This window comes from Rhipicephalus sanguineus, chromosome 2 (genome assembly GCF_013339695.2).
Source record: "Rhipicephalus sanguineus isolate Rsan-2018 chromosome 2, BIME_Rsan_1.4, whole genome shotgun sequence".
Lineage (NCBI taxonomy): Eukaryota > Metazoa > Arthropoda > Arachnida > Ixodida > Ixodidae > Rhipicephalus > Rhipicephalus sanguineus.
This window is the reverse complement of record NC_051177.1, coordinates 11,002,521-11,028,006: the sequence shown is the minus strand read 5'-3', so window position 1 is coordinate 11,028,006 and position 25,486 is coordinate 11,002,521. Positions and strand designations below refer to the sequence as shown.

General features: G+C 49.6%; 1 protein-coding gene across 1 annotated transcript in view; it reads right to left on the bottom strand.

The window, feature by feature from the left end:
• Positions 1-23,364, bottom strand: part of LOC119382406 (uncharacterized) — a 126,160-nt gene extending 102,796 nt beyond the window's left edge. The window contains exon 1 of the mRNA XM_037650096.2: positions 23,326-23,364. Coding sequence (XP_037506024.1) covers positions 23,326-23,358 — 33 coding nt within the window. The 5' untranslated portion in view covers positions 23,359-23,364. The remainder of the gene's footprint in view (positions 1-23,325) is intronic.
• Positions 23,365-25,486: the final 2,122 nt, after the last annotated feature.

The following is a 25,486-nucleotide window of genomic DNA, read 5'->3' as shown; positions in this document are numbered from 1 at the left end:
TCAGGCGCCCTCTTTTCAAACAGAGGCCGGTTCTCACTTTCGTCGGCGGGCGGGGCGTCTGCCCGTTGACGTCGCGGATCTGCCTGTTTACGTCGCAAGAGGCAGAGCATGCTTATTGGCCAATAGCCTACATAAATCAAGAGCGGTGTTTGGATCAGATGCGCTTGTTCCCGTTGACACTGTGTATAATAGTTGTTGTAGTTAAACAGGCTGAAATATGGAAAAACTTCGTTGCGAGTTTTCGAAAAGATGACTCACTTCCGGTAGAAGCCAACTGTCGTCTGCTGAACTCGGTGCGCCCGCGCACGTTCGAGCGTAACTTAAATTTGGCTGCATGACCATTTCGGTATCGCAGTTTCTTGTGCCTCGCTTGTTTCGATTAGTCTAGTACGTCATAACTGGCCTCAAACCTTACACAACTTGTGTGTGGCCTTGAACTCTAACGACACGGATCTCGTGCTGACTTGATCAGTGCGTGCACAGATCGAGTTGCAAGCAGGTTCCTAATTAACAGACCGGAGAGCGGCCCTTCGTGAACCATGAGGGTTGGATAGCTGAGGGTTTTAACACTATTATTTTGTTGACAGAGAATGCACACGATCCTTTGACCTTTGGATAATACACTTCACGTCGAAGATATCCCGAACATGGATTCAGCGGCAAGGTCGAAATAATACAACCTCAATTCCACTGTCAACTCACTTAGAGTACTCTTGCTTCCAGTCGTCTTCAAAAAACAACCATCGGCCTTTGTTTAAGCTAGATAATTTCTGCGGCGTCATGCGTGCCGAAGTGAACAGCTTCGGCTCCGAATTGTTCGGTTCGTCGTGTCATGCCGTTATAGAAATGACAAACGTGTGCCCTCTTGAGTGCTTCTCCATATATCGACAATGCTTCGCTCGCCCGAAATTCGTGGATACCAGCGTGACAAAGGTATCTTCAGTTGGCCGAACGTATCTGCATTTCATGGGCGTATACTGTGGGGCAATTTTAGTAATTTCTGCCGCGAGCTGCACGCGTCCAGTGGCAGCAGCATGTTCTGAGCTGTTCTAAGACCGCCTGTGTTTGCATTGTAGGGGTCTGGGCCAGCCGCCGTGCAGAACCCCTCAGAGACGAGGACGAGACGCTGAGCACGGCCGCTCGATCTCCCCGTGCACTGAGCAACACGTCTTTGTCGTTCCAACACTCGGCCGCGACTGACAGTCAACGGCCACTGAGCGCGAGCCGCGAGCGTGTCCGTGTCCATCGTTCTCTTCTACCGTCGGCGCGCTCGCGGCAGACACTCCCATAGCATATAAAAGTTACACACGCAGACGCCACAGTTACAAGGATATTGTAACGCGCCTACTGTCGCGAGCTGTACGCAGGGGCAACAGTGCCTTCTGAGCAGCTGAACGATAATCTATTTCTGCAATGAGCACTTATTTGCAATTCGCGCTTTAGCGTGGCATACAGTGGTTTTCTATAACTGATACTTTGTATTTAGTTGCTTTGATACTAGTAGAATCTTACTAATTAACCATTATTGTTAAGCATCACACCACCGCGTTAAAGCGAATGCCAAAAGCTGCCCCGATGTCAAGCTAATCTAGTAACGTTGGTCAAGCACAACATCCACAAATTTACCAGTCACATGTCTCCCGCAAATAAAAAAGTTAATGCACTTGCACTTCACCTTTGTGAACGTCCATGCGTACTTGGCATTCCCCGTGCACAGATGACGCAGAACGAATAAAAAAAAAATACGTATTACAGTCCTCCTCAATGAAACAGCTGTTCTCCAGAAAATAATGGTTCGTTTGAATTTCTAGTATACTATATTCACAGCAGTAGACAGGTTGGCTTGTTACAATTCAGAATGTTACATACATAACACAGAAACACCAGGGATATAGCAAATAGGTACAAAACTGAAAAAAACTCGGTCATATGTGCACTCCCTCGTCCACCTGCACATTATGTTGAAGTTCACTTATACAACAGGCACCTTCAGTTATGCTACGATTAATGAATTATCACCGAACCTACGTTACAACACAGTGATGACTTGTGGCCTAACTGCCTGTCACCTATTTCTCTTCCACAATGTGTTCTAATGTAGCTGGCTCGGGCCGGAGAGAAGTTCTTCTTTACGAGGACGTTGTTTTTCAAGGAAAATGATGCCAATCCTCGCCTGAATACTTTTGGGACAACGATGGTCCTGCCCTCCAGGTATTCCTACACCCTTCAGTTCCGGGTCGGCTCGCTGTCGGTCGGCGAAGTCGTCGGCACTTATGGCTTCCAAGAAGCTGTCATCATCCTGGTCATCGGGCGGTGGTGGGTCGACGGGGGCACGAGACAAGCAGTCGGCGTCGGAGTGTTTCCTTCCGGACTTGCACACAACGGTAATGTTGAATTCTTGAAGTCTTAGGATCCACCGTGCGAGGCGACCTGAAGGGTCCTTCAAGTTAGCTAGCCAACACAAGGCGTGATGGTCGCTCACAACTTTGAAGGGCCTGCCGTAGAGGTAGGGGCGAAACTTTGACGTAGCCCAGATGATGGCGAGGCACTCCTTTTCTGTTGAATAGTTGGCCTCTGCCTTAGACAGCGACCGGCTAGCATAACTGATAACCCTTTCCAGTCCCTCCGTCCGCTGCACAAGTAAGGCGCCGAGTCCGACGCTGCTTACATCGGTGTGAATCTCCGTATCGGCGTATTCGTCGAAATGCGCAAGCATCGGAGGAGTCTGCAGGCGTCGTTTCAGTTCATGAAATGCTTCGACTTGCGCTGTTTGCCACCTGAATTCGACGTCGGTCTTCGTGAGCTGCGTTAGTGGCTCGGTGATCCGTGAAAAGTCTTTGACAAAGCGTCTGTAATAGGCGCACAAGCCGAGAAATCGGCGCACGGCCTTCTTGTCGGTGGGCGGCGTGAAAGTGGCGATGGCAGCGGTTTTCTGCGGGTCTGGGCGCACTCCAGTCTTGCTGATCACGTGTCCCAAAAACAAGAGCTCCTCGTACGCGAAGCGGCACTCTTGTGGTTTCAGGGTGAGCCCGGAGTTCTTGACTGCTTGAAGTATGGATTCGAGGCGCCGGAGGTGTTCGTCGAAGTTCGAGTAAAACACAACGACGTCGTCCAAGTAAACAAGGCAAGTTTGCCACTTCAAGCCAGCTAACACTGTATCCATGACTCGTTGGAAAGTCGCAGGTGCCGAGCAAAGACCGAAGGGCATGACCTTGAACTCGAGCAGGCCGTCCGGTGTTATGAAGGCAGTCTTTTCTCGGTCTCTCTCGTCGACTTCGATTTGCCAGTAGCCGGTTTTGAGGTCCATCGAAGAAAAGTACTTCGCGTTGTGGAGTCGATCCAAGGCGTCGTCTATCCGTGGGAGAGGGCTACACGTCCTTCTTTGTGATGTTGTTCAGGCGACGATAATCGACGCAGAAACGTAGGGTCCCATCCTTCTTCTTCACTAACACCACGGGAGACGCCCACGAGCTCTTGGACGGCTGGATGATGTCGTCGCGTAGCATTTCGTCGACCTGTCTCTTAACGGCCTCCCGTTCCCGCGTCGAAACCCGGTAGGAACTCTGACGGAGTGGTCGAGCATTTTCTTCCATTATAATGCGGTGCTTAGCAAGGGGTGTTTGTCGGACCCGCGATGACGACGAGAAACAGTCCTTGTATTCCTGCAGAGGGCATCGAAGCTGTTGCTGCTGGTGGGCGGGAAGACTTGGGTTTACGTCGAAGGGTGGCTCATGTATTGGGGTCGTCGTCGTAGCTTCGTCAGAATCTGAAAAGGCAAGCGCATCGCTGGCGGCCAAGATTTCTTCGATATATGCAATTATCGTGCCCTTGCTGAGGTGTCTGTATTCTTGGCTGAAGTTTGTTAGCATCATGCTTCCTTTTCCTTCATGCAACCAAGCAATGCCCCTTGCGACGCAAATGTCGCGGTCTAGCAGTAAACGTTGATCGATCTCGATGGATACCTTCGATGTCCTCAGTTTTTTCGGTGCTGACGGGAATTATGACGCTGGAGCGATGCGAGATGGTAACTTGATCCTCGAGTACGTTCAGGGCATTTTGACATGGATTCGTATCCGGCGGTGTCGTTTTGTCCGACGATAGGGTTATCGACTTGGTTCTTATGTCGATGACGGCGCCGTGATGGTTTAAGAAGTCCATGCCAAGTATGATTTCCCTGGAGCAGTGCTGCAAGATTACGAAACTCGCAGGATACGTGCGATCATTGATTGTGACTCTTGCTGTGCAGACTCCAGACGGCGTTATTAGATGGCCTCCAGCGGTACGGATTTCGGGGCCTTCCCAAGCAGTCCTAACTTTCTTCAACTTCGTGGCGAAGGGCTCACTGATGACGCAATAGTCGGCTCCAGTATCGACGAGGGCGGTGACGTTGTGGCCGTCGATGAGAACGTCGAGGTCGCTAGTTCGTCGTCTTGCGTTGCGGTTGGGTCGTGGCGTCGGGTCACGGCTGCGTCGGTTTGTTCCACTGCTTCGACATTGCGTCGTCAGGTCTTCTTCGGCCCGTGAAGTTTCGAAGTCAGGGCTTCGTTCGGCTTGCGGCGTGTTCTTTAGGTTTCGTTGCGGCGGTGTCGTCGGCGGCGGAGGATCTTCGGCAGTTCGTCGTACAGCAACCGCACCTTCATCGGTTGCTGCCCTTAGTTTTCCGGATACGGGCTAGGCGACCGGCCCCGGTTTGGGCCAGTGTACTGCCGGCGGTGCGGTGACATGTAGCGGCCGGGCGACGGCGAGCGGGAAGGTCGTCGTTCTTGCCACTGTGTTCCGGTGAGGTAGTCGTTGATGTCGCGAGGCCGTTCGCCTGGCTGCGGGCGCGGCGCGTTCACGGCGAAACCGCGTAGCCCCATCTGTCGGTACTGGCAGCAGCGGTACGTGTGGCCGGCCTCCTCGCAGTGGTAGCAGAGCGGGCGGTTGTCAGGGGCGCGACAAACGTCGGTCTTCCTCGGCCTGTATCGCTGACCGGCTGGCGGGCGGTATGACGTCGGTGTTGGCGGCGGTGGTGCCTCGCGGCGGAACTGCTGCGGCGGCGCGGCGTCTTGACGTGGTCGAGGAGGGGGGGGAGGCGTTGCGTCGGGCTGCAGCAGCATAGCTCATTGCTTGCGGCTGCGGCTCTGCTAGCCGAGGTGCGCCCAGTGACTTCTGGATCTCCTGGCGCACGACGTCGGTGATGGAATCTACTTGAGGTTGCGGTGAAGGTAGAATTTTTCGCAACTCCTCTTACACGATCGCTCGGATCGTCTCGCGCAAGTCAGGGGCGTAGCCAGAAATTTTTTTCGGGGGGGGTTCAACCATACTTTATGTATGTTCGTGCGTGCGTTTGTATGTGTGCGTGCCTATATACGCAAGCAAAATCGAAAAATTTCGGGGGGGGTTTCAACCCCCCCAACCCCCCCCCCCCCCCTTGGCTACGCCCCTGGCGCAAGTGGTCGGAGCCGAGGGCATGAATAGCTGGGCTGTCTTTAAATGCGCGGCGATTGTACTGCCGGGTGCGCATCTCGAGCGTCTTCTCGATGGTTGTTGCCCCCGCGAGGAATTCTTGGGTGGTCTTGGGTGGGTTCCTGATCAGTCCCGCGAACAGCTCCTGCTTGATACTTCGCATGAGGAAGCGAACTTTCTTCTCCTCGGGCATGTCAGGGTCTGCGTGGCGGAACAGTCTCGTCATTCCTTCTGTGAAGAGTGCCACGTTTTCGTTTGGCAGCTGCACGCGGGTTTCGAGCAGAGCCTCGGCCCTCTCCTTGCGGACGACGCTGGTGAATGTTGCCAGGAACCTGGTGCGAAAAACGTCCCATGTCGTCAGGGTTCGCTCTTGGTTCTCGAGCCACGTCCGAGCGGCGTCTTCCAAAGCGAAATAGACATGCCGTAGCTTGTCTTCGCTGGCCCAGGCATTGAAAACGGCGACTCGCTCGTAGGCTTCGAGCCAACTTTCCGAGTCTTCGAACGACGATCCGCGGAAGGTTGGCGGCTCCTTAGGCGTCCGGAGAAGGATCGGTGCGGGCGGCACAGCGTCTGTCATCGTCGCTGTGGACGGGGTCAGGGTCTTTGTTTGCCGGGTCTTTCCAGGTAGAGGCCCGTGCTCTGGCGGTAGGCCTTGTTGCCTGCGGCTTGCTCGCTGCTCGGCCTTGGCGTCGATGTCTTCTCCGCGCTGTGGGCTGGGTTCACGGCTTGACGGGGGCGTCCGGAACATGAACGAACAGCAGCACCTCCACCAGATGTCACGTGGTCGTGACGTCGACGACGGCAGCAGTCAGCACGTCGAGATGAAACTCTTTATTAGGCCGAACTTGTGGCCGAGAAACTGAAAGCTACAGCAACACACTGATAGCGGCGAACAGAGCGTCGACCGTCGATCAAGTGACAAACGGTCAAGCGTGTCGGCTTTTATACAGGCGCTATCGAACTTTCTAGCGGTATCGCTGGTGGCGGCGTTATCTCTCGACAAAGCTGGAACATTCGCGTGCGGCGCGCAATCTTAACAAAACGATCTGCTACAATCCCGAAGTTTCTCGAACACTGCTTCACGGACAGCGTCGAGCGTTGGTAACCGTCGTTGCTAGTCAAACCCGAATACATCAAAATAAAAGAACAAGTGGACGTGGCAATATGATGATTGATGGGGCGTTACACAGAAGATTCACGGTTTACCGATGATTCTCTCCGGAGCTTCGGCCCACTCATCATCATTCACCACGCGGATATGCCGTGATTTTTTAGTGTTTCGCGCGAGTCACGGCAATTGTTGTGAGACTCATCGATATAACTTTTGAGTAGTATTTTATTTCCTACGGAGGGATCGAGTGTACCCGCTTAAAAACCATAATTGTGCTTTGAAGTATTTTTTGAAAATCTTGATCAATTTGTATAAAACTTGCTTGGTTTATGTGTATTTGTATGCTAATTTTGAATATACAATTATTTTTCAACATGTTTATGTCGCGGTAAATATAGCAAACATTTCGTGTGCCATGTTAGGAGCAACATGTTTTCTTAAAGGAGCACTGACATCAAATTTCAAAGTCTAGATGTGCCCTTGATTCGATTGCTCGGTATGCATAGGTCTCCTTGGCAAAATTTGACTGGCGCCCGTCGCAGGGAAGTAATTTTATTTCGAGGACAAACAGCGTACGAAAGCTCAACGGAAGATTGATCACGCTGCGACATCGACACTAGTGCTACGTAATAGGTGTGACAGATTCCGACCATACCATCCTGAGTGACGATACGCTATTAACAATGACGTCGACGATCTGAGTGTACTTATTGTGCCGCCGACGCCAGGCGACGCTCTCACCGGCTCTCACTCCCAGCCAGTGGCTCTCCTTGCTGTCCCGATCCGTGCCTGCGATTCATCGTGTCGTATCGACTGATTTGTCGTGTGATCCTCAGCGCGAGTGCGATCAATCGGAGCGACTGCGTGCCAGCATGTCGGGGAACCGCTGCGTAGTGCGGACCTGCTCGTCGAGACGCGGAAAAAGCGGAAAGTGCGTGGCGTTTCATTACACGTACGGTACACTCCAACACGACCACGAGCTATCAAAGTGGAGCAGCCTATAGATAAATATCATCGCTAACAAGTAACACGTATGTAGCGTTATTAATGAATGTTAGTTCGTCCGTGGACTTCCTTGCGCTAGCGTAATACCGGGTTACTGCAGCCGTAACCGTGAGAGGCCGGTTAGGTGGGGCCATCTGGCGGCGCAAAGAGCCTGGCAAGCACAGAATTGTTATTCTAGAAACCTATCGGTTACGCCTATCGTATTCTATTTCTCCGCTGGTGTGCATTCGCTATGCCGATATTCCATAGACCCCTTTGCGTATACCGGAATGCTGTGCACGCTAAAATTCTCTGATATAGCTAATTGAGACACACCAGCGAGTATGGCCCAAGCGTGCGTCCCCGGGCACCTCCTCGTTGCTGCTTGGAACAGCGTCCATTTTTGAATCGCTGTTTTGCAAAGGGTCGAAGCGAAAACGATTCGTGACGTCGCGTATCGCGGTGATTTTAAGTTCCAGAATGCCGTCTTCAACACTAGTCGATACTTTTGACGGCGACGACGGCGATGCTGGTGACAAGGCACGACTGAACGTGCGCGCCTAGCAGACGAAATATTAGCCGAGCAGCTGATCCTCACGTCACTGCTTTCTGTGGACAAGTGGTAAACTAGGGCGCGTTCTGGAATTGACCGTGAGGGTGCGCTGCCAACGCTAAGAAATGGCGGGCTTGCCGGCCGTTTTGAATCGTGCTAGATACCGGTGATATAAATCAATAAAACAGATAGTTATTCGTCCCTCAGTTGCATTTTCAGTCTCGAATCGCTACTAGGGGGTAGATAACTACTCATGGATGCAAAAATCTTGACATGCGTAAATTTGATGTCAGTGCTCCTTTAACCTGAACGAGTTACAAAGTAAGCATATCAAAATAATATGAAATGAGGACTGTGTGCAACAGAATCAGAATGGATGTTCGAAACCCACTTAACAAAAGTTATCCGATGCTGAACATTGACGAGTAAGTGCATGTCTAGCTGGAGCTTAGCTCACGAGAGTTGAACATAACTTAAACTCAGACTGGTTTAAAAGACGGGTTCTTAGGTGGGCTAGTGAGTTCATGAACGTTATAGCAGAACAGCGCAGTAAACTCGTTTAAGACTATTGCATACAATTTTTATTCCCTAATTATAGCGATATGTTGATTTACTTTGTAACTCTCCAAGTTTGGAAAGAAAGGCTTGCTCCACAGACACAATTTTTTTTATTGTTCTGGAAAGATAATTGCATATTTGAAATCGGCACTAAATGAACGTAAACTCAGAAATTTTCATGAATATCGACCGAAAAGAAATATAAATGGATTATTTGTTTCAGAGTGTCTCATTGAGTACCTCGTAGTAGTCACTCTGACTCTTGCCGGGGAGTCATGTACACCACTGGACAACGGAGTCAAAGCAACGCCCGAGTGGGTGTCAGCGTTATTATCGCAAAGGGGTCACCCTGACCACCAAGAGGTACTAGCGGGAAACCAGGGGTTAGTCACGTTGACTCATGCGTCGGGAGTAATACATACTTTCTCTGCTTGTGAAGAAGGGAGTCGTTTGACATTCCACAAGGTCATCACGTACGTAGCAAAGCGATTAACAAACATCATTTTCTTTACGAGTGAGCCGGAACAGCTCCGCCCAGAAGCCCTTGTTTGCCGAAGCTTCTTGAAATGGAGAATTTCGTTTCTCCTATGTGTGTGTGGCAGCGACTGCAGACAGCAGCATAGTCTCTCCAAATCATCGGATTCGGACGGCGACCGCGTCTCGATGTAACGACACTGGACGCCCTTAGATGAGAGCAAACCCCGCCGTCCAAGGTTAGTTTTGATGGACGCACTCGCTGCACTTTATTAAAGACGATAGTCTTTCTTGGGGAACTTAAACGCGGAAATTTTGTTCTGTCTTTCTGTCTGTCCTTCTGTCTGTCTTTCTGTTTGTCGGCACGTCCCTGGATTCAGCCACTCGGCCAAAGTTGAACCACTTGCCCAAGGGCCAGCCATCGTGAACGGCTGACTAGGTTCATACTTGTGTACATTGTTGATCAAAAAGCAAACATTACGCATATCTGAAGCGCAACATCACTAGGTAAGTATTAGGCGGTGTGTTCCTTTAACAGAAAATACATAGATACGCAATTTTAAAGACCTTGATGGTATGCGTTTAACGTTGAGGCAGTAACGCGTTTATTAAAAGATTGCCACAGCTGAAGCGATCAGCGGTCCAAGCCGAGCAAGCGCGAGCGCCAACAACAACCGTCTTCGTCTTCTTCTTTCGCAGGCGTTCTTGTCTGCGCCCTACCATGTTACGAATCACTCCCCCGCGGAAAAGGAGCCATCCTGGCGACCTAAGGAACAGGTACAACTGGTGGGTCATAATGCGGCTTCAGTCGATCGACGTGAACAGTCTCGCGGCCGCGACGACAGCGGTCCGTAGATGATTGAACAGGCTCAATCATATAGTTAACTGGGGATGCTTGACGTAGGACACGGTAGGGGCCTTCGTACTTAGGCAGTAGCTTTGTGGAAAGGCCAGGAGCGGAGGAGGGAACGCGAAGCCACACCAACGTTCCAGGCGAATACGACTGCGGAGGCAGGTTTTCGTCGTGATGGTCCTTCTGGCCCTACTCGCCCTACAATGTTACAACCCTAGTTTCTTAAGGTGAGCTGAAAATGCGACTGCGCTGAAACTTGTCTTCCTCCGTGCCTTCTGCACAAGCTCATGTTGTATTTCGGTTTCGGTTCAGTATTGCATTGTACGAATGACAGGGGGCGCCGCTCTGGTATTCTTGTTTTACCCAGGCGACATGTAAGTAAGAGAGTTTGTGGAGAGTACTCGTTGAGTGCGGACGTTTCTTCTCCTTCGGCGCATCGCGCCAAACAGCGTGTTCGGGCTGGCCGGCGTCCCCACCGGTCGCGTTGGTCACCGCCGGTCTTCGCCTGCCGCTGCGCCGGGACTACCAGCCCGCAACACAGAACTCGTGTTTCCCGACGTATTGCCAGATGGCGTCCATAGCTCACGCAGCGCCTCTTCTATCGTCTTTAGACGACATTTGCAGCGAAGCACGCAGATAGTCGGCCAATTTTTTTCTTCAATTTCAAAGTGACATTTTCTGCACCAAAGACTAGAGAGGTTAGGGCACTTTCCATGGTGCAGTGCAGTGAAGCCAGTCATCTGCACATTTTCAAAAAAAAAAAAATATTTTACATGCATCTTGCGAATTAAGCGCCTTTGAAAATTCTTCTAGATGTTACAAGACCATAGGTCGGCAAACTCACTCATGAGTCGACTCACTCAGGCTCACTCAGACTCAGATCGAGCCATGAGTCTGAGTCTGAGTCCGGGTGAGCAATATTTTGGCGAGTTTGAGTCCGAGTGAGTCCGGTTGTGAAAAATTTCAGCGAGCCTGAGTTCTGAGTGAGTCCGGTTGAGGAAAATTTCGGTGAGTCTGAGTCCGAGTGAGCCCTAAGTACAAAATTTATTTCTTGAGTGAATCTGAGTGAACTCCACACTTTTTTGTCGACCTATGGTTCTATCTGAACAACTAAAGCTTTAATATCAGCCACGTTTATACTCCCGTCGACTCACACATACTTCGAAGCAATAGTGTTCGCACGCCAGCTCAGTGTTTATTGATCAGATGCGTGAGTTACGGAGGGGGGTAAGGGGATGTGATACACCCCCCCCCCCCCCCCCGCAATCTCTTTCACAGGTAGTTCTTGATAAAAATATATCTCGTGAGTCATCTCTAGCAATAAAAATGACCTTACTGGATTGCAACCACGGATAACTCATATTTGAAGGTACGAGATCAAAAGGCGTCAAGTAGACACCATTTATGCGAAATATCGGGGTTGACACCATGGTTCAAAAAGCTAATTATGCGCTAACGGACTCATGAATCGACTCACTCAGACTCAGATGGAGCCGTGAGTCTGAGTTTGAGTGAGTCCGAGTGAGCAATATTTTGGTGAGTTTGAGTCCGAGTGAGTCCGGCTGAGAAAAATTTTAGTGAGTCTGAGTCCGAGTGAGTCCGGTTGAGAAAACTTTTGCTGAGTCCGAGTCCGAGTGAGCTCTAAGGGCAAAATATATTTAATAAGTGAGTCTGAGTGAGCTCTACATTTATTGCCGACCTATGTACAAGACACGTCGTATCAAATAGACTATAAACAATTTGTTCTTTTTGTATCGTTTTCGGCCAGAAAACTCGGCAGGGAAAGGGTTAAAGAACACCAGATGGTCGAAGTTTCCGGAACCCTCTACTACGGCGCCTGTGGTGAAATAATAAGGAAGACGAGGACAGCAGCGAGGAATGCGACACGTTGCGGACAAAAAGGGAGTGCGTGGTAGTGGCGGCGAAGAGAAAAAGAAAAACACGGTTGATCCCTCCGTCATAGGAATCGGAATAACACGAAAGTAAAGCGTGCCCTTACTGTAAATTGATATAAGAGAGTTTGCACAATGTATATTGATGTCTGGCAGCTAATGGGGCCTTTTAACGTGTATGCACCCACTTTGATGATTAGTGGTACATCTCCATCCCGACGACTAACGTCCATATTAAATGATTAAACAAACCCTTGTGGTAGCTGTAGTAGTTAACGGTCAAAGCGTAATCAGAGAACGAGGTGTGATAGCAAGAAGAGCGTCGAATATTGGATGCAGAACTTGGTCGCCATCCCGCGGCATGTTAAAATGTGATTGAAAACCATGGCCGGACTAGAGGGAAACGCAAAGCGCGTCCAGCCGCCCCGGTAGCCCGGCCGCGATTTTTCTCGGGGCGAGCGCGTGAGCATGGAACGCGGTGTTACAGCTAGGTGAGGCAGGCGCGCGTCGCCGAGCAATTTCGGTTTGTATTAGCGTGCTGAGCGAGGCTGCCGCTTTTACGACGCTTGGGCAAAGGTCGCCACCTCGCGGTATGTTAAGGCATTGACAAAATTCAACTTCTATTGAAAACGCGCCGAAGGGGACGGACGCGTAACGCGTTGCAGGTGCTAGTCGCGGAGGCCACAGCAATGACGAATTACTTTACCTTACCGCCCCCAGAAGTCACCACCACACAGCCGACCGGGAGAGTGGTAGATATAAAAGGCGTGTTCGTAAGGCATCCAGAGTCTGTGACCATGGCGCAGTCTTAGTGCGGATGTATTTGTTTTTGTTTGAATGTTACATTCTGCAATAAAGACAAAAAAAAAAGACCATGGCGCAGTGGATAGCGTGCCCGGCATCTGTTGTTGCGGACCGAGCGGTCGTGGGTTCGATGCCCGTTACCGGTACCTTTTTTTCTTTGCCATCTGATTGGGTATATTTTTTCGATGTCATTTCCGTGACGGAAATACGTCGCTGAAGTCTTGGTGGACCCCGGCATAAAACACTTTCGTGTTAAAAAAAACATGGCTGATCCCGCCGTCATAGGACTGGGTATAACACGAAAGTGAAACGTGTCCTCACAGAAGTAGCTGATTCTTTATAGTGCATTGATATATGAGAGCTTGTACAGTGTCTGTTGTTGTTTGGCAGGTATAGCACCGCTTGATGTGGACGCACCCACGTTGACGTCTAGTGGCACGTCTCCGTATAAGGCCGATGATCATGATTTAACCCTTGCAGTAGCTGAAGTTGTTAAAATATACCTGGACACCGCATATGGTGAATCCCGCGCAAAGATGGCATCAGCAAGCACATAGTAAACACTGATACTCGATATGCACTCCATCAAAGAGTATCAAAGTGCCGTGAAACGCGACGAGCGTCGTGTCTTCCCTGTAGCCTGGCCGTCATTCTCACAGGGCTAGCGGGGAACGCGGTGCGACAGCCAGGCGAACGTCCGAGAGCTATTTTTCGATATGGATGGACGCTATGAGCGAGGATTGGGCTAGAGCCCCCACCTCGCGGTGTGTTAAAGCGTTGACGAAATTACCCTTCTCCTATTGGAAACGCGCCGAATGGGACGGTCGTAGCAACGGCGCGTTGCAGAAGCTAATTGCAGAGGCAACGAGGTTTTTAAGGGTTTTTTTTTCGAGCCTGGTGGCACACATGTCACCACCCCGTCATAAAGGGAACGCTCAGAGCATCCATCTATCCAAAAGCACTGTGAGAGGAACGTGTGAAAGATAAAAGGCGCGTTCAAGCATCTTCCGTTGTGTATTTGGCCGTAGCTAAGTGGGCTAAATGACCGCCAGCTATCGTCGTGGACCGCGAGGTCGTGGGTTCGGCTCCTGTCAACGGAACTTTTTCTTAGTTTTTTTTTTCGTCTGATGGCGTTCATTTTGCTGACGTATTTCCGTGACGGAAATACGCCACGAAAGTCTTGGTGGAGCCCGGCATAAAACACTTTCGCGTTAAAAAGGAAGAGGAAACCAAGAGCTGGCAGTAGTGGCCACTGAAGCACAGCGTTCGAGAGGCGACGTTCGTGAGGGCTACCCGGGACAACCGCTGGGCAGCCTCCTGACGGCTTGCGCTCATGCAGGCGCTAGTGACCAAGGCGTCCGGGTCCTGCCCGGTTCCTGCGCTGTTAGGTTCCCGCCTGCCTCCCTGAACGTTTGTGCGCCCCACCACTCGTTCTGTTGCTCATCATGTCGTGCCACTACGCACCGTCCACCTGCTGAGACGGTCGACCATCGGCCTGCTGTGTTGCAGACGTTTACGAGGACGTGGCCAGGCGTGAAGAAACGTGAGCGCATTACTTTAGGACATTGCATGTTTGTTCAGCTTTTAGATGCGAAGTATCTCTTGCTCGGGGGTATGTAACGCGGCGTGGTAATCCGCACGCGGCGTAGTAGTCCGCACTCACACTACGCATGGGCGACTCTCCTCCTTCCCTCTCTCCAACAGCTGCGCGTTACTCTCTCCACTTCTCTACCAGCACCTGCTTGCGCTTCTCCTGCGTTCTCGCTTCTGCTCTCACGGCGCATACCAACCGCATACGCTACTCTCCTCCTCTAGTCTCCTCTCCTTCAAGTGGTAGAGCGCTGCGCGCGTTCAGTCCAGCGCTTGCCTGGGTTGGCTCCTCTGAAATGCGGGCTCGACATGCCGAAATTCTCTCCTGCGCAGCGCCGCAATGAGGGCCAGAGCATGTGCGTCCCCTCCACCTCTCTCTCCTCATCTACGCCGCCTCTCTCTCGCGCGCCTGTCGACCGCGTTCCCCGCACGCCCTGTGTGAATTAACGGCCAGGCTAGAGGGAAGACACGACGCGCGTAGTGTTCCTCTTCGCGTTCCACGACGCGAGGTCGGTAGCATGCCCAGCGAACGCCAACGGAACGCGATCGTGCAAGTGCTCTGGCTTCGCATCGCCTCATGGTCCCCTTTAGCGGGAGATGGTGTAATTTTTTTGGTTAATATGTGTCTTGTGAGGTCTGGGCGATACGTGTCTTTGAAGGTCGAAGGTCGTTTAGTTTGGAGAGTATATGTCGTTTACTAGCCTTACCGCGTACGGCTTCGTCCTTCACTGCACCGCACATAATTAATAGTGACGGTCCGCACATCACTCATTACATTTCTTGCGTCTTAGACAGGACTAATCTCTCTTAAAGGGGCCCTGCGACGCTTTTGGGGCTGTCTTATTTAGCGCTGGAATGCGTGTAGTAATGAATGCAGAGACGAACGCAAGAAGAATTACGAAAATTGGTGCACGAAAACTGATGTTATTAGTCTTCAAAGTTCAAAACTCGAGCAGACGACAAGAAACGTCCCTTTCGCATTTCACTCTCCCGCTGACGTCAAAGGCAGTTTCTTATCACCGCGCGCTTCTTGCCACTGCTCTTTTTGACGGCGTTGCAACCGCGGCTACGACGAACCACGTGCGTCGCCTAGCAGACGGTTCCATGGTTTCACGTGTAGTGCACACAGTGAGTCTGGATGATCTAACAAACTTTGAGCGCGAGCTCTTGCGACGTAGCAAGACCCTGCATGTAGTGCCGTATCCGTACACACCATTGTAAAGTGAAAGTGCGTCGCTGAGCCCCGCGCAACGCGAGGATGGCTCCGAGGGCCCGGAGAAACGCTACCACCCGATGACGCGGAAGGCGTCGGTCGGTAAGCGTTTAGAATTTTTCTTTTTTCGTCGACAGCATTGTGCCGAACTGAGCGTTGCCTGTTTCGCAGGTGCCGCAAAAGGGAGAACGCGGAAGAGTATCGCTTGATTACCATTCCCACCAGTTCCGCTGCGCACCTAATGTCGTGTCCGTTGTTTTGTAAATACGTCAGTTAGAAACAGAAATGATTTGTTTCTGAGAAAGCATAAAAAGGGGTTTTATTCTTTTGAGGGCTCAGTAATATGGCCTAGCTGCCACCATATGAATATTACATAGTACTTGTCGCGTTAAACCAATCAAAACGTACGGCCTTTGTCGTCACTGCCACATGACGAAACGTCACTTCCCATAACAAAAATAGCCGATGTGTGTCGCTGTATTCCGAAATCAAGGCAGTTTATCCGGTGAAATAAAATTATAACGCCTTCGTTTTCGGCGATGCCACTTGCGCAACGATGTCGGTGCATACCACAGTACCAGAACCAGCGTTGAAAATGACATGCTTAATTTGTGTTGCAGGGCCCCTTTAACACCTTTTGTGTTCATGTGCGGTGGTTGAAGATGGATGCCGAAAGACTGATAGGTGTCGGTAGAGAGTTGGGACTCACAGGCAAGGCACTCTAGCAGCGGATAGAAAAGGAACGAGATACAGAAAGCGAGGAGTAGGCGCTAAAGCGTGAGACAGTTAAAGAAGATCATGAACTGGAGTTCCGGCGGCAAGCTGGAGAACGCCAGTTTCTTGAGCTTCGGCTGCGCGTGCAGGAATTGCAACAAGCTGGTCAAGCAGTCCTCGCCGAATCAACTGACGCAAGCACTCAAGGGTGCCCGCACAAGCTCATTCCTGCGTTCAACGAAGCCCGTGACAAGCTCGATGCTTACATTCAAAGGTTCGAGCGAGTGGCTACTAACCAGGGATGGACAAGTGGGGCCTCTCCTTGAGCTTGTGCTTAACGTGGGAAGCTCTGTCGGACGCATGTCCGCTGAAGATGCGACTGACTTTGTGAAGCTTAAGTCGGCATTGCTATAGGTTCCGGTATACAGAGGAGGGCTACCGAGTCAAGTTCCGAGAGGCCTAACCAGAAAATGGTGAAAGAGGAGGTAAACTTGCCGGCAGGTCGCTGGGGTATCTCGACCAGTGGCAAGAGATGGCGAAAACCGAAAGAAGATATGACGCCTTGCGAAACCGGGCCGTCTCGGAGCAATTCTTGCTTCATTGTGAACAGAAGCTCGCTATATTTTCGAAAGAGCGAGGTTGCCAAGATTTGGACAATTTGGCCGAAACAGCCGGTAATTGCCTCGAAGCTCAAGGCCTGACCCACCTGGCTAGAGGTAAAGATGGAACTGCGTATACGAAGAGTTGGACACCAGCCAAAGAGCCATCAAGCGCTCAGGGAAAGCCCCACTGTTTCATATGCAACAAGCGAGGACACAAGCCATCAGACTGCTGGTCTAGGTCTACGGGAAGCAAGTCAGCGACCGGTTGGAAAGGGAAGAATCCGGAGAGCTTTCCCAAAAATACAAAGGACCGCAACGAGGCTTCGTGTTCTCCTTCGCGGCCTGACTAAACACCGAAAGAAAACAACCACTGCGAAGAACACAGAGGTATTACAGACACAGAAGGTACCAGCCATGAAAAAGTTGGTTCGGGTGCACATTGCGTGGTGGGACCGAAACGTCAACCAGAAGGAATGCCTACAGCGCAAGGGTGTCTAGAAGGGCAAACCGTTACTGTATTGAGAGATACCGGTTGCGACACTCGTGGTAAAGCACGCACTCTTTCAACCGATAGGTTCACTGGAGAAACGCGAACTGTCTATTTATTATACAGTTTTGCACATTACCTTCTAGAAGCAAGAGCAGAGATCGGCTGGCCCTTTTTCAAGGGCACTGTACTTGCCATATGCATGGAGCAACCACTCTATGATGTTGTATTGGGCAATATTCACGGTGTCTGCCCCTCTCTCGTGCTGCCTGAAAGCAGAGATGCCACGAAGAAGTCGACCATGCCGGATGCAAAAGAAAGAACAAATTACTACTCGTATGAGAAGAAAAATGCTGACCACGTTCGTGACAGTAACATGGCTGCTGCATCACGATCTGTTTCACGAAAATCGCCAATTTTGCCAGTAGCCATCGCCAGCCCATTAGACGTTGATCCCGAAGCATTGGCGATGTTGCAGAAGGACGATTGCTTCGGGGACGTGGGCAAGACCAGAACGCCCTCGTCAATGACCGGCGCTATAAGTCCGCTACAAATAGAGAAATGGATGAACTGGTTGTGCCAAAGGACCTTCGAGCATCCGTCTTGAAGATCGCGCACGAAGGCATCTTTTCCGGACACCAAGGGACCAATCGGACTGCGGACAGGGTTTTGGAAGAGATTTACTAGCCTGGCATGCAAGCTGATGTCGCGCGGTACATCAAGTCATGCGACATTTGCCAGAGGACAGTTCCAAAGCACCTGGTAGGACGCGTGCCTCTTGGGAACATGCCAATCATCAATACGCCATTCCAGCGCGTCGCTATCGATATAATCGGTCCGCTGTCGCCTAGATCGGCCAACGACGATATGTTCTAATGCATGGTTGCCTTTGCAACGCGTTACCCAGACGCGGTTGCTCTGCCAAATATTCAAACTGAGAAGATCTCCTCGGCGTTGCTTGAGATGTTTTCCCGCGTTGGAATCCCACGGGAAATAGTTACTGACCGAGGTACCCAATTCACCTCGCAACTAATGAAGGAGTTAAGCCGCCCGTTTTCCTTTAAGCAACTAACGACGACGCCTTACCACCCAATGGCAAATGGCCTAGTGAAACGCTTTAACGGAACGTTCAAACAAATGATCCGAAGAATATGCCAAGAAAGCCACAAAAATTGGGATCGGTACTTGGCCCCACTTTTGTTCGCGTACCGAGAAGTCCCACCGACGAGTTTGGGTTCTTTTGATCTTCTTTACGGTCGCTACGTCAGAGGATCCATGGCTATACTCAAGGAGCTCTGGTCAAGAATACAATTGGATCAGGCGATCTACGGCTACGTTGTAAATAGTTCTCTTACCTCCTTTGTGAACGCGTGTCTCGTGATGCGTGAACGGTGTTAAGAACTGTGTGCGATAGTGAAACACGTCCTCGTTCTGCAAGACGACTATACAGAGCAAAGTTGTTTAAAATAAAACAATTACTTTCTTGAGTGAGGGGTAGTGGGTAAAATGCGAAAGAAGACGAGGGCAGCAGCGAGGAATGCGACACGTTGCGGACCAAAAGGGAGCGCGTGGTGCTGGCGACGTAGAGAAAAAAGGAAGAGGAAGCCAAGAGCTGGCAGCAGTGGCTTCTCCTGTATGCTTTTACGGTCAGCAACCTGAAAACGTCGATCACTTCTTAATTACTTGCCGTCGCTTCACTAGCCTCAGGAAAAAAACATTCGAAATGTTATTCAGAAAATTAAGAATTACTGTTAACTCTGAAAACATTCTTTCCCTTGGGGCATCTTCTCTGGGCCACAGCAACAGGAACGTTTGCTTAGCCGTATGCGAATTTCTTAGGGACACAAGAAGAATTCCTTGTTAATTATTCCCAATCAAAATTAGGTACATCGGACTTCATCGCGCTAATTTATTCTATTCCATATGATTGGCCCATACCTATTTTTATTGGCACATAAACTAATAATTCTTCAATTTTTCTATATACCCTTCACGGCGGATTAGTTCCTTTTCCTTCGTCTAAATTCTAAATTTCCCCACTTATATTAACCGGCGGTTTTATGGCCAATGCCCCGTAGTGGGTAAGAGCCAAGAATTAAGGGTCGAGCATGCAAGCAAGCAAGGAAGCTAGTGGCCACTGAAGCACAGCGTTCGAGAGGACACGTTCGTGAGGGCTACCCAGGACAACCGCTGGGTAGCCTCCAGACGGCTCGCGCTCCTGCGGACGCTAGTGACCAAAGCGCCCGAGTCCTACCCGGTATATAGCCGGTTCCTGTGCTGTTCGGTTCCTGCCTGCCTCCCTGAACGTTTGTCCCGCCGCCACTCATCATGCCGTGCCGCTACGCGCCGTCCACCTGCTCAGATGGTCGACCATCGGTCTGCTGTGCTGCAGACCTTTACGAGGACGTGAGCGCATTACCTTAAGACATTGCATGTTTGTTGCGCTTTTTGGTTAATGTGTGTCTGCATTCTAACAAAAATTTCTCAATTATTTGTGACATGATAGGTAAAACTAAAATAGATTGATAACTGTCAACGCTATCTTTTGGTCCACTTTTATGCAATGGCTTTACAATTGCTGTTTGCAAGTCTGATGGCAGAGAATCCCTCTCCAAAAATCCATTAAGCATTAAAAGCAGAATCTCTGACAACAACAACAACAACAACAACAACAATAATAATAATAATAATAATAATAATAATAATAATAATAACTTATCACGTGTCAAAACCATGATATGGTTATGGGGCATGCCGTAGACTACGCATTATGTTGACCATCTGCATTTCTTTAATTAACGTGCGCCCATGTCCAAGCGCACACGTTTTCTCACACATTAAAAATATAACCAACAGAACATTAAACCTGAAAATTTCATGTATTATTGCCTAATTTAATTCCATTATACAGGCAAAAACACAGATAATGAAAATATACCGTTTACATGTGAATGAGATGTACATTTACATGCCAGTAAGCACGAGTTATGATAGCATTATTAAAACGTGAAAAGTGAATAACTAATCGGAGAAAATTAGTCTTTTTTCAAGCAACAGCGTTATGTTTGCGAAAATTAGCGATGACTTATCTTGAGCAAATGTCTTTATATTAGTGTAAAGCATCATTCTTGGAAACGAACGTATTGAAACATTTTCGTGCACCGTTTCAGAAATCAAACTAGCGGTGCTCTGCGTGCGTGTTCCAGCTTCATAGTAAGCGCCATGTGCAGTCGCCCCTAAATTTCTTGCGAGTGACGAATGAGTGCACATTGTTGCCTGCATACGCCGAAGAACAAAAGCGTTCATGACACAAGAGGGATTACAATACTGCAGCTACAATACATGCGGACAATGCCGCTCAACTTGAGCGTTAGTAACATGATAGCTGGTGCAACGACTCGATTTCTCATAGATCCCAAATTTATTGAAGCGCTCGCCTAAACGAAAGTAGTACATCCCGCCTTTGAGTAGCGCGCATTATGTTGTATCAAAAATAACATGCGTACAAATTATGAACTAAATCTGGCGAGTTGGTAAATGAACATTTTGCGCGACTCGGAAGAAGGACAAAAAAAAAAGAACAAAGAACAAACGCTGACTGAAAATGCATTTCTTTCAAACAAGTGGTTGGATATTGGGATCACTTGAGATGTCGTGAGTGTTGCCATTGAAAAGTTTCGTTTAATTACATTTCAAGGATATGTGGATTACGCGCGCGTATCCATCCATCCATCCATCCATCCATCCATCCATCCATCCATCCATTCATCCATCCATCCATCCATCCATCCATCCAGCCATCCATCCATCCATCCATCCATCCATCCATCCATCCATCCATCCATCCATCCATCCATCCATCCATCCATGCTCCTGTCGGCGCTTCGTTAACTTGATAAGTACCAGTATTGGTATGGCGCGACAACTGTGCGTTACGAACATAAGCGCCAGGTACTAACGTACAAATCATGACGTACTAACATAAAAATAATGACACGCATGCCACGTACAGCATGATTTACATGACGCGGTCTCGCGGCTCTCGCGGCCGCTTAATTAAGTGTATCTATACCTAACTTGGTATGACGAGACATTTCTGTAGGACGAACATCAATGAGAGGTGGTTACATGAAAATAATGACATGCATGTCATGTATTACGTGACTTATATGCCACGAAAATGGCGTGCTCGCGGCCGGTTTGCAAGCTTGATATACACCAAGATTGGTATTGCGCAACGGGACTGTATGTCGAACATAAATGACAAGTGGTCACATGAAAATAAGGACATGCATGTCATGTATGACATGACTTACTTGTCACACTCATGGCGCACTCGCGGCCGGTTTGCCAGCTTGATATACACTGAGATTGGTATTGCGCGACGTTACTGTATGACGAACAGAAATGCCAGGTGGCAACATGAAAATAATGACGTGCATGTCATGTATGACATGACTTACTTGTCACACTCATGGCGCACTCGCCGCCGGTTCGCTAGCTTTATATACACCAAGACTGGTATTGCGCGGCGTGACTGTATGACGAACATAAATGACAGGACTGGTAACATGAAAATCTTGACATGCATGTCATGTAAGGCCGGATTTACATGTCACGCTCATGGTGCACTCGCGGTCCGTTTTCTAGCTTCATATACACCAATATTGGTTTGCGCGATGTGACTTGTTGACGAATGTAAATGATAGGTGGTAACATGGAAATATAGATGTACATGTCATGTACGGCATCATTTACATGCCACGCTCATGGTGTGGTCGTGGCCGGTTCGCTAGCTCGATGTACACTAATTTTGGTGTTGCGATCGACGTGGATGTATGATGCCCTAACAAGCACATCATGGCATGCATGTTATGTACGGCATGGTTTGCATTACACTGTCTTGATGCGCTTCCGGCCGGCTAGTTAACTGGATATATACCAATATTATCATGCCATGACATGAGCACGTGGCGAACATAAATGGCAGGTGATATATTGTACATACCAGAATATACGTTTCGTTAGCGTGGTATATACCAGATTGTGCATGCATCAGTGCATGAGAAATATGCTATACATAGTGAACAAATGTCCTAACATGAATGAGTTCATTTGCCTCAAAGACAAATCAGGTGATGTATGCAGCTTTTGCTGGCTGCTTCGCATTACACCGATTCCCACAGTGTGTGGGATCTGCCGGATTTTTATACTCAATTGAGTTTTCTCATACAATGTTTACAATGCGCGGCCATGTTTGAGTCAGCTGTATCGGTGGCGTGGTGCTCCCCGAGACGGACGTCAAGGTGGCCCCACCAGAGTAATGTCGACGTACACAACATCTAAAAGGACAGCTGAACAAATTAATGCGAAACGAGATAATATCGTTGCTGTCAATTGTATCAGGTGTAGGAACCAGCTCCTGAGAAGGATAAAAGTAACGTACAATAATGTACGTGTCGACACTATACATACAGGCTATGAGACACAAAGAATTGCAACACGGAATGTCTGCATGCGAGACAGCCATAAACACTTTCATACGGTTTTAGGATTTATCCAGTTAACCTGTGGAAGCGCAGCACGTTCATTCCAATGATGTTTTACACAGTTGCCCACTTGCACAACCAAGCTGGTGCATGTTGAGTGAGTGTTGAGTTCCTGCCAGCCACAAAATATTCCTTTCTTTCCGTTACCTTTTTTTCCCTTTTAAGTAACACACAGAGGACCGCTATGAACGGTGACACACAGTTTCGCCCGAATGTCTCGGGTTAGATTTCCGGCCGCATCTCGATGGAGACGAAACACACTAGGCCCGTGTGTTTAGTTTGAGGCGCGCGTTAAAGAACCTCAGGTGGCCCGGAGCCCTTGACCACGGCGCCTCTCGAAATCACACCGTGGTTTCGGGACGGAAAGCCCCAGCAGTTATTATTATTATTACACTCATTCTTGCGAATAGACACCTATTGCACTTATTTAACATGGCCGAACGCGCTCATCTGCGCAGATTTCGTTTGTGCCACGCATTTGAAAAGCACTCACATTGTGAAGCAGGTTGTCCTTGCTGCAATACATGGTCCCTTTTGTGGCAGCTGTTTGCGCAGCTGTTTGCGCAGCTGCTGTTTTTCCTCCTCGACGAGAGGCGGCGCCGCTCTTTGCTCCTGCCGCGGCCGCTGGATGAAGCTTTTTCATCCAGCGGCCGTGGCTCCTACATTAGCGGAGAAGCTCAGGTCAATTTTTGTATTTCCAGACGATGCCGTTGCAGCTAACTGGATTAGCAATGGATGTTGCATGCACGGTTCATCGCTTGCCGTTGACAGGCAGGCCGATTGCAAAAACGATAGCTGTGGTTGCTAGCTGGACATATGCGCAACTCTGCGGTCTAAATGTAACTCATTGGCGAAGCTGGAGAGGCAAGTGAACCATACGTGCTATTACTATAGGGCACTGTTCTTTTTTCTATCCACGCGAGTGCAGTTAGTGCAGAACGTTGCCATTTTTTTTTTATTCCGTGCAGAAAAAGTTTAGCGCCGCCCACCTACACGAAGACACTTTTTGTAGCAGGAGTGTAGAAGAAAAACTGTACTTTCTGCTTGCAGTTTCAGTGAGTGTAGGCAGCAGACGACACACAAAGAGGCGCCATTTTGTTTACGACTGATGGCGCTGTCAGCATGCGTCGACTAGAGTTACTGTATATGCTCCCAACGGGAGCAGAGTTGCGCATAGGTCCGCCATCTCGCCCGCCGAGGCGACCACGTTAAGCAGGAAAGCAACTTCTGTCAAACGTCGGAGCCGGCGTGGCTCAGCGGCTCCCTGTGCTTTTCGCTCATTCATAACGCGTCGCTGGCGCAAAGACTTTCGCTTCGAAGAAGAAAAGGAAAACTCGAACAAAAGATGAATTTAGATGAAACTGGTGCTATAACTTTAATGAGAACTAACAGACAATAATGCCAAGGAAAGTATAGGGGACGTTATTAGTAGTAAATGTAATGTAAATGTGAAGAAAGAAAAGTGGACGAAAAGATAGCTTGCCGCGGGCAGGGACCGAACCTGATACCTTCGAATAACGCGTCCGATGCTCTACCAACTGAGCTACCGCGGCGGCCATCCCCCTGTCCACTTTATGGGGTATATATGTGTATTTAAACGTGGGAGCGTCGGTCATCGCCGCCAGTAAAGTACTGGCGGCGCTGACCGACGCTCCCACGTCTAGTTGGTTGCTAGTTGGTTGGGGTTCATATTGAACAGCGCCTTTCGTTTTCTTTTCTTTGTGCTTGAATAAAACATTTAGTTGTAGGTCAGCGCTCGTGTTGTGCAGTCTCTTCTTTGTGTCTCGTTTTTTGCGCTGTTCAATATGAACAGTAATAGCAATTTCAAACTGGTGTAAACTTCGGGCCTGGAAATAAATGCACAAAAAAGTCTTGCTGCAAATAACACGAAAAAAGGAACCTAGCTCATTTTTTACGTTCTAAACGACACGATAATAACAGATGTTGACAAGCACAAATACTTAGGTGCCGCATTTATTAACAGATTTACTTTGTCAGACCATATATCCCTTACATGTTCTGCAGCGCTCGCCGCGGCGCTCCTCGTGCACGGGCTCGAGACAGTGGGCTGATCTGCGAGGCGTCGAAGAAGTGTGTTCGGGAAAGAGACACTTGTGTGAAACGCTTTAGCGGACTCTTTCACTTATTTGACCTACTTTTCTGGGCACAACTTCGCCCATAATAAAACCAGTGTTTCTGTGACCCCTCTTGCAGTGCGTTACATTCTGGTGGAGGTGCAGGATATGATTGGAAGTCCCCTTGGCGCAAGAGAACGGAGCCCTGATCCTCAGCGATTGGAACCTGGCGAACTGACTCCAGTACACCAGCGTTCAAGCCGCCGCCTCAGAGGAGACCCGCCTGAATTTGGACCGCTCCCCACTGCTCCGGCAACACAGGCAGCCTTCACCGCCACCTCCAGAGCGATGACCAGCCCGGTCGCATTATCTGAACTCATCGTGTCCCCACCGTGCATGCCTGAACCTTTCCACGCCGATGCGTTCGAAGATGTAGAAGACTGGTTGGAGCATTTCGAGCGGGTGGCAAAGATCAACGGCTGGGACGAGCAAGGAAACTGGGCCGCGTGTACTTCGCATTGGAAGATGCAGCGAGGGTATGGTTTGAGAATCACGAAGCGGTGATAGCAACATGGGAAG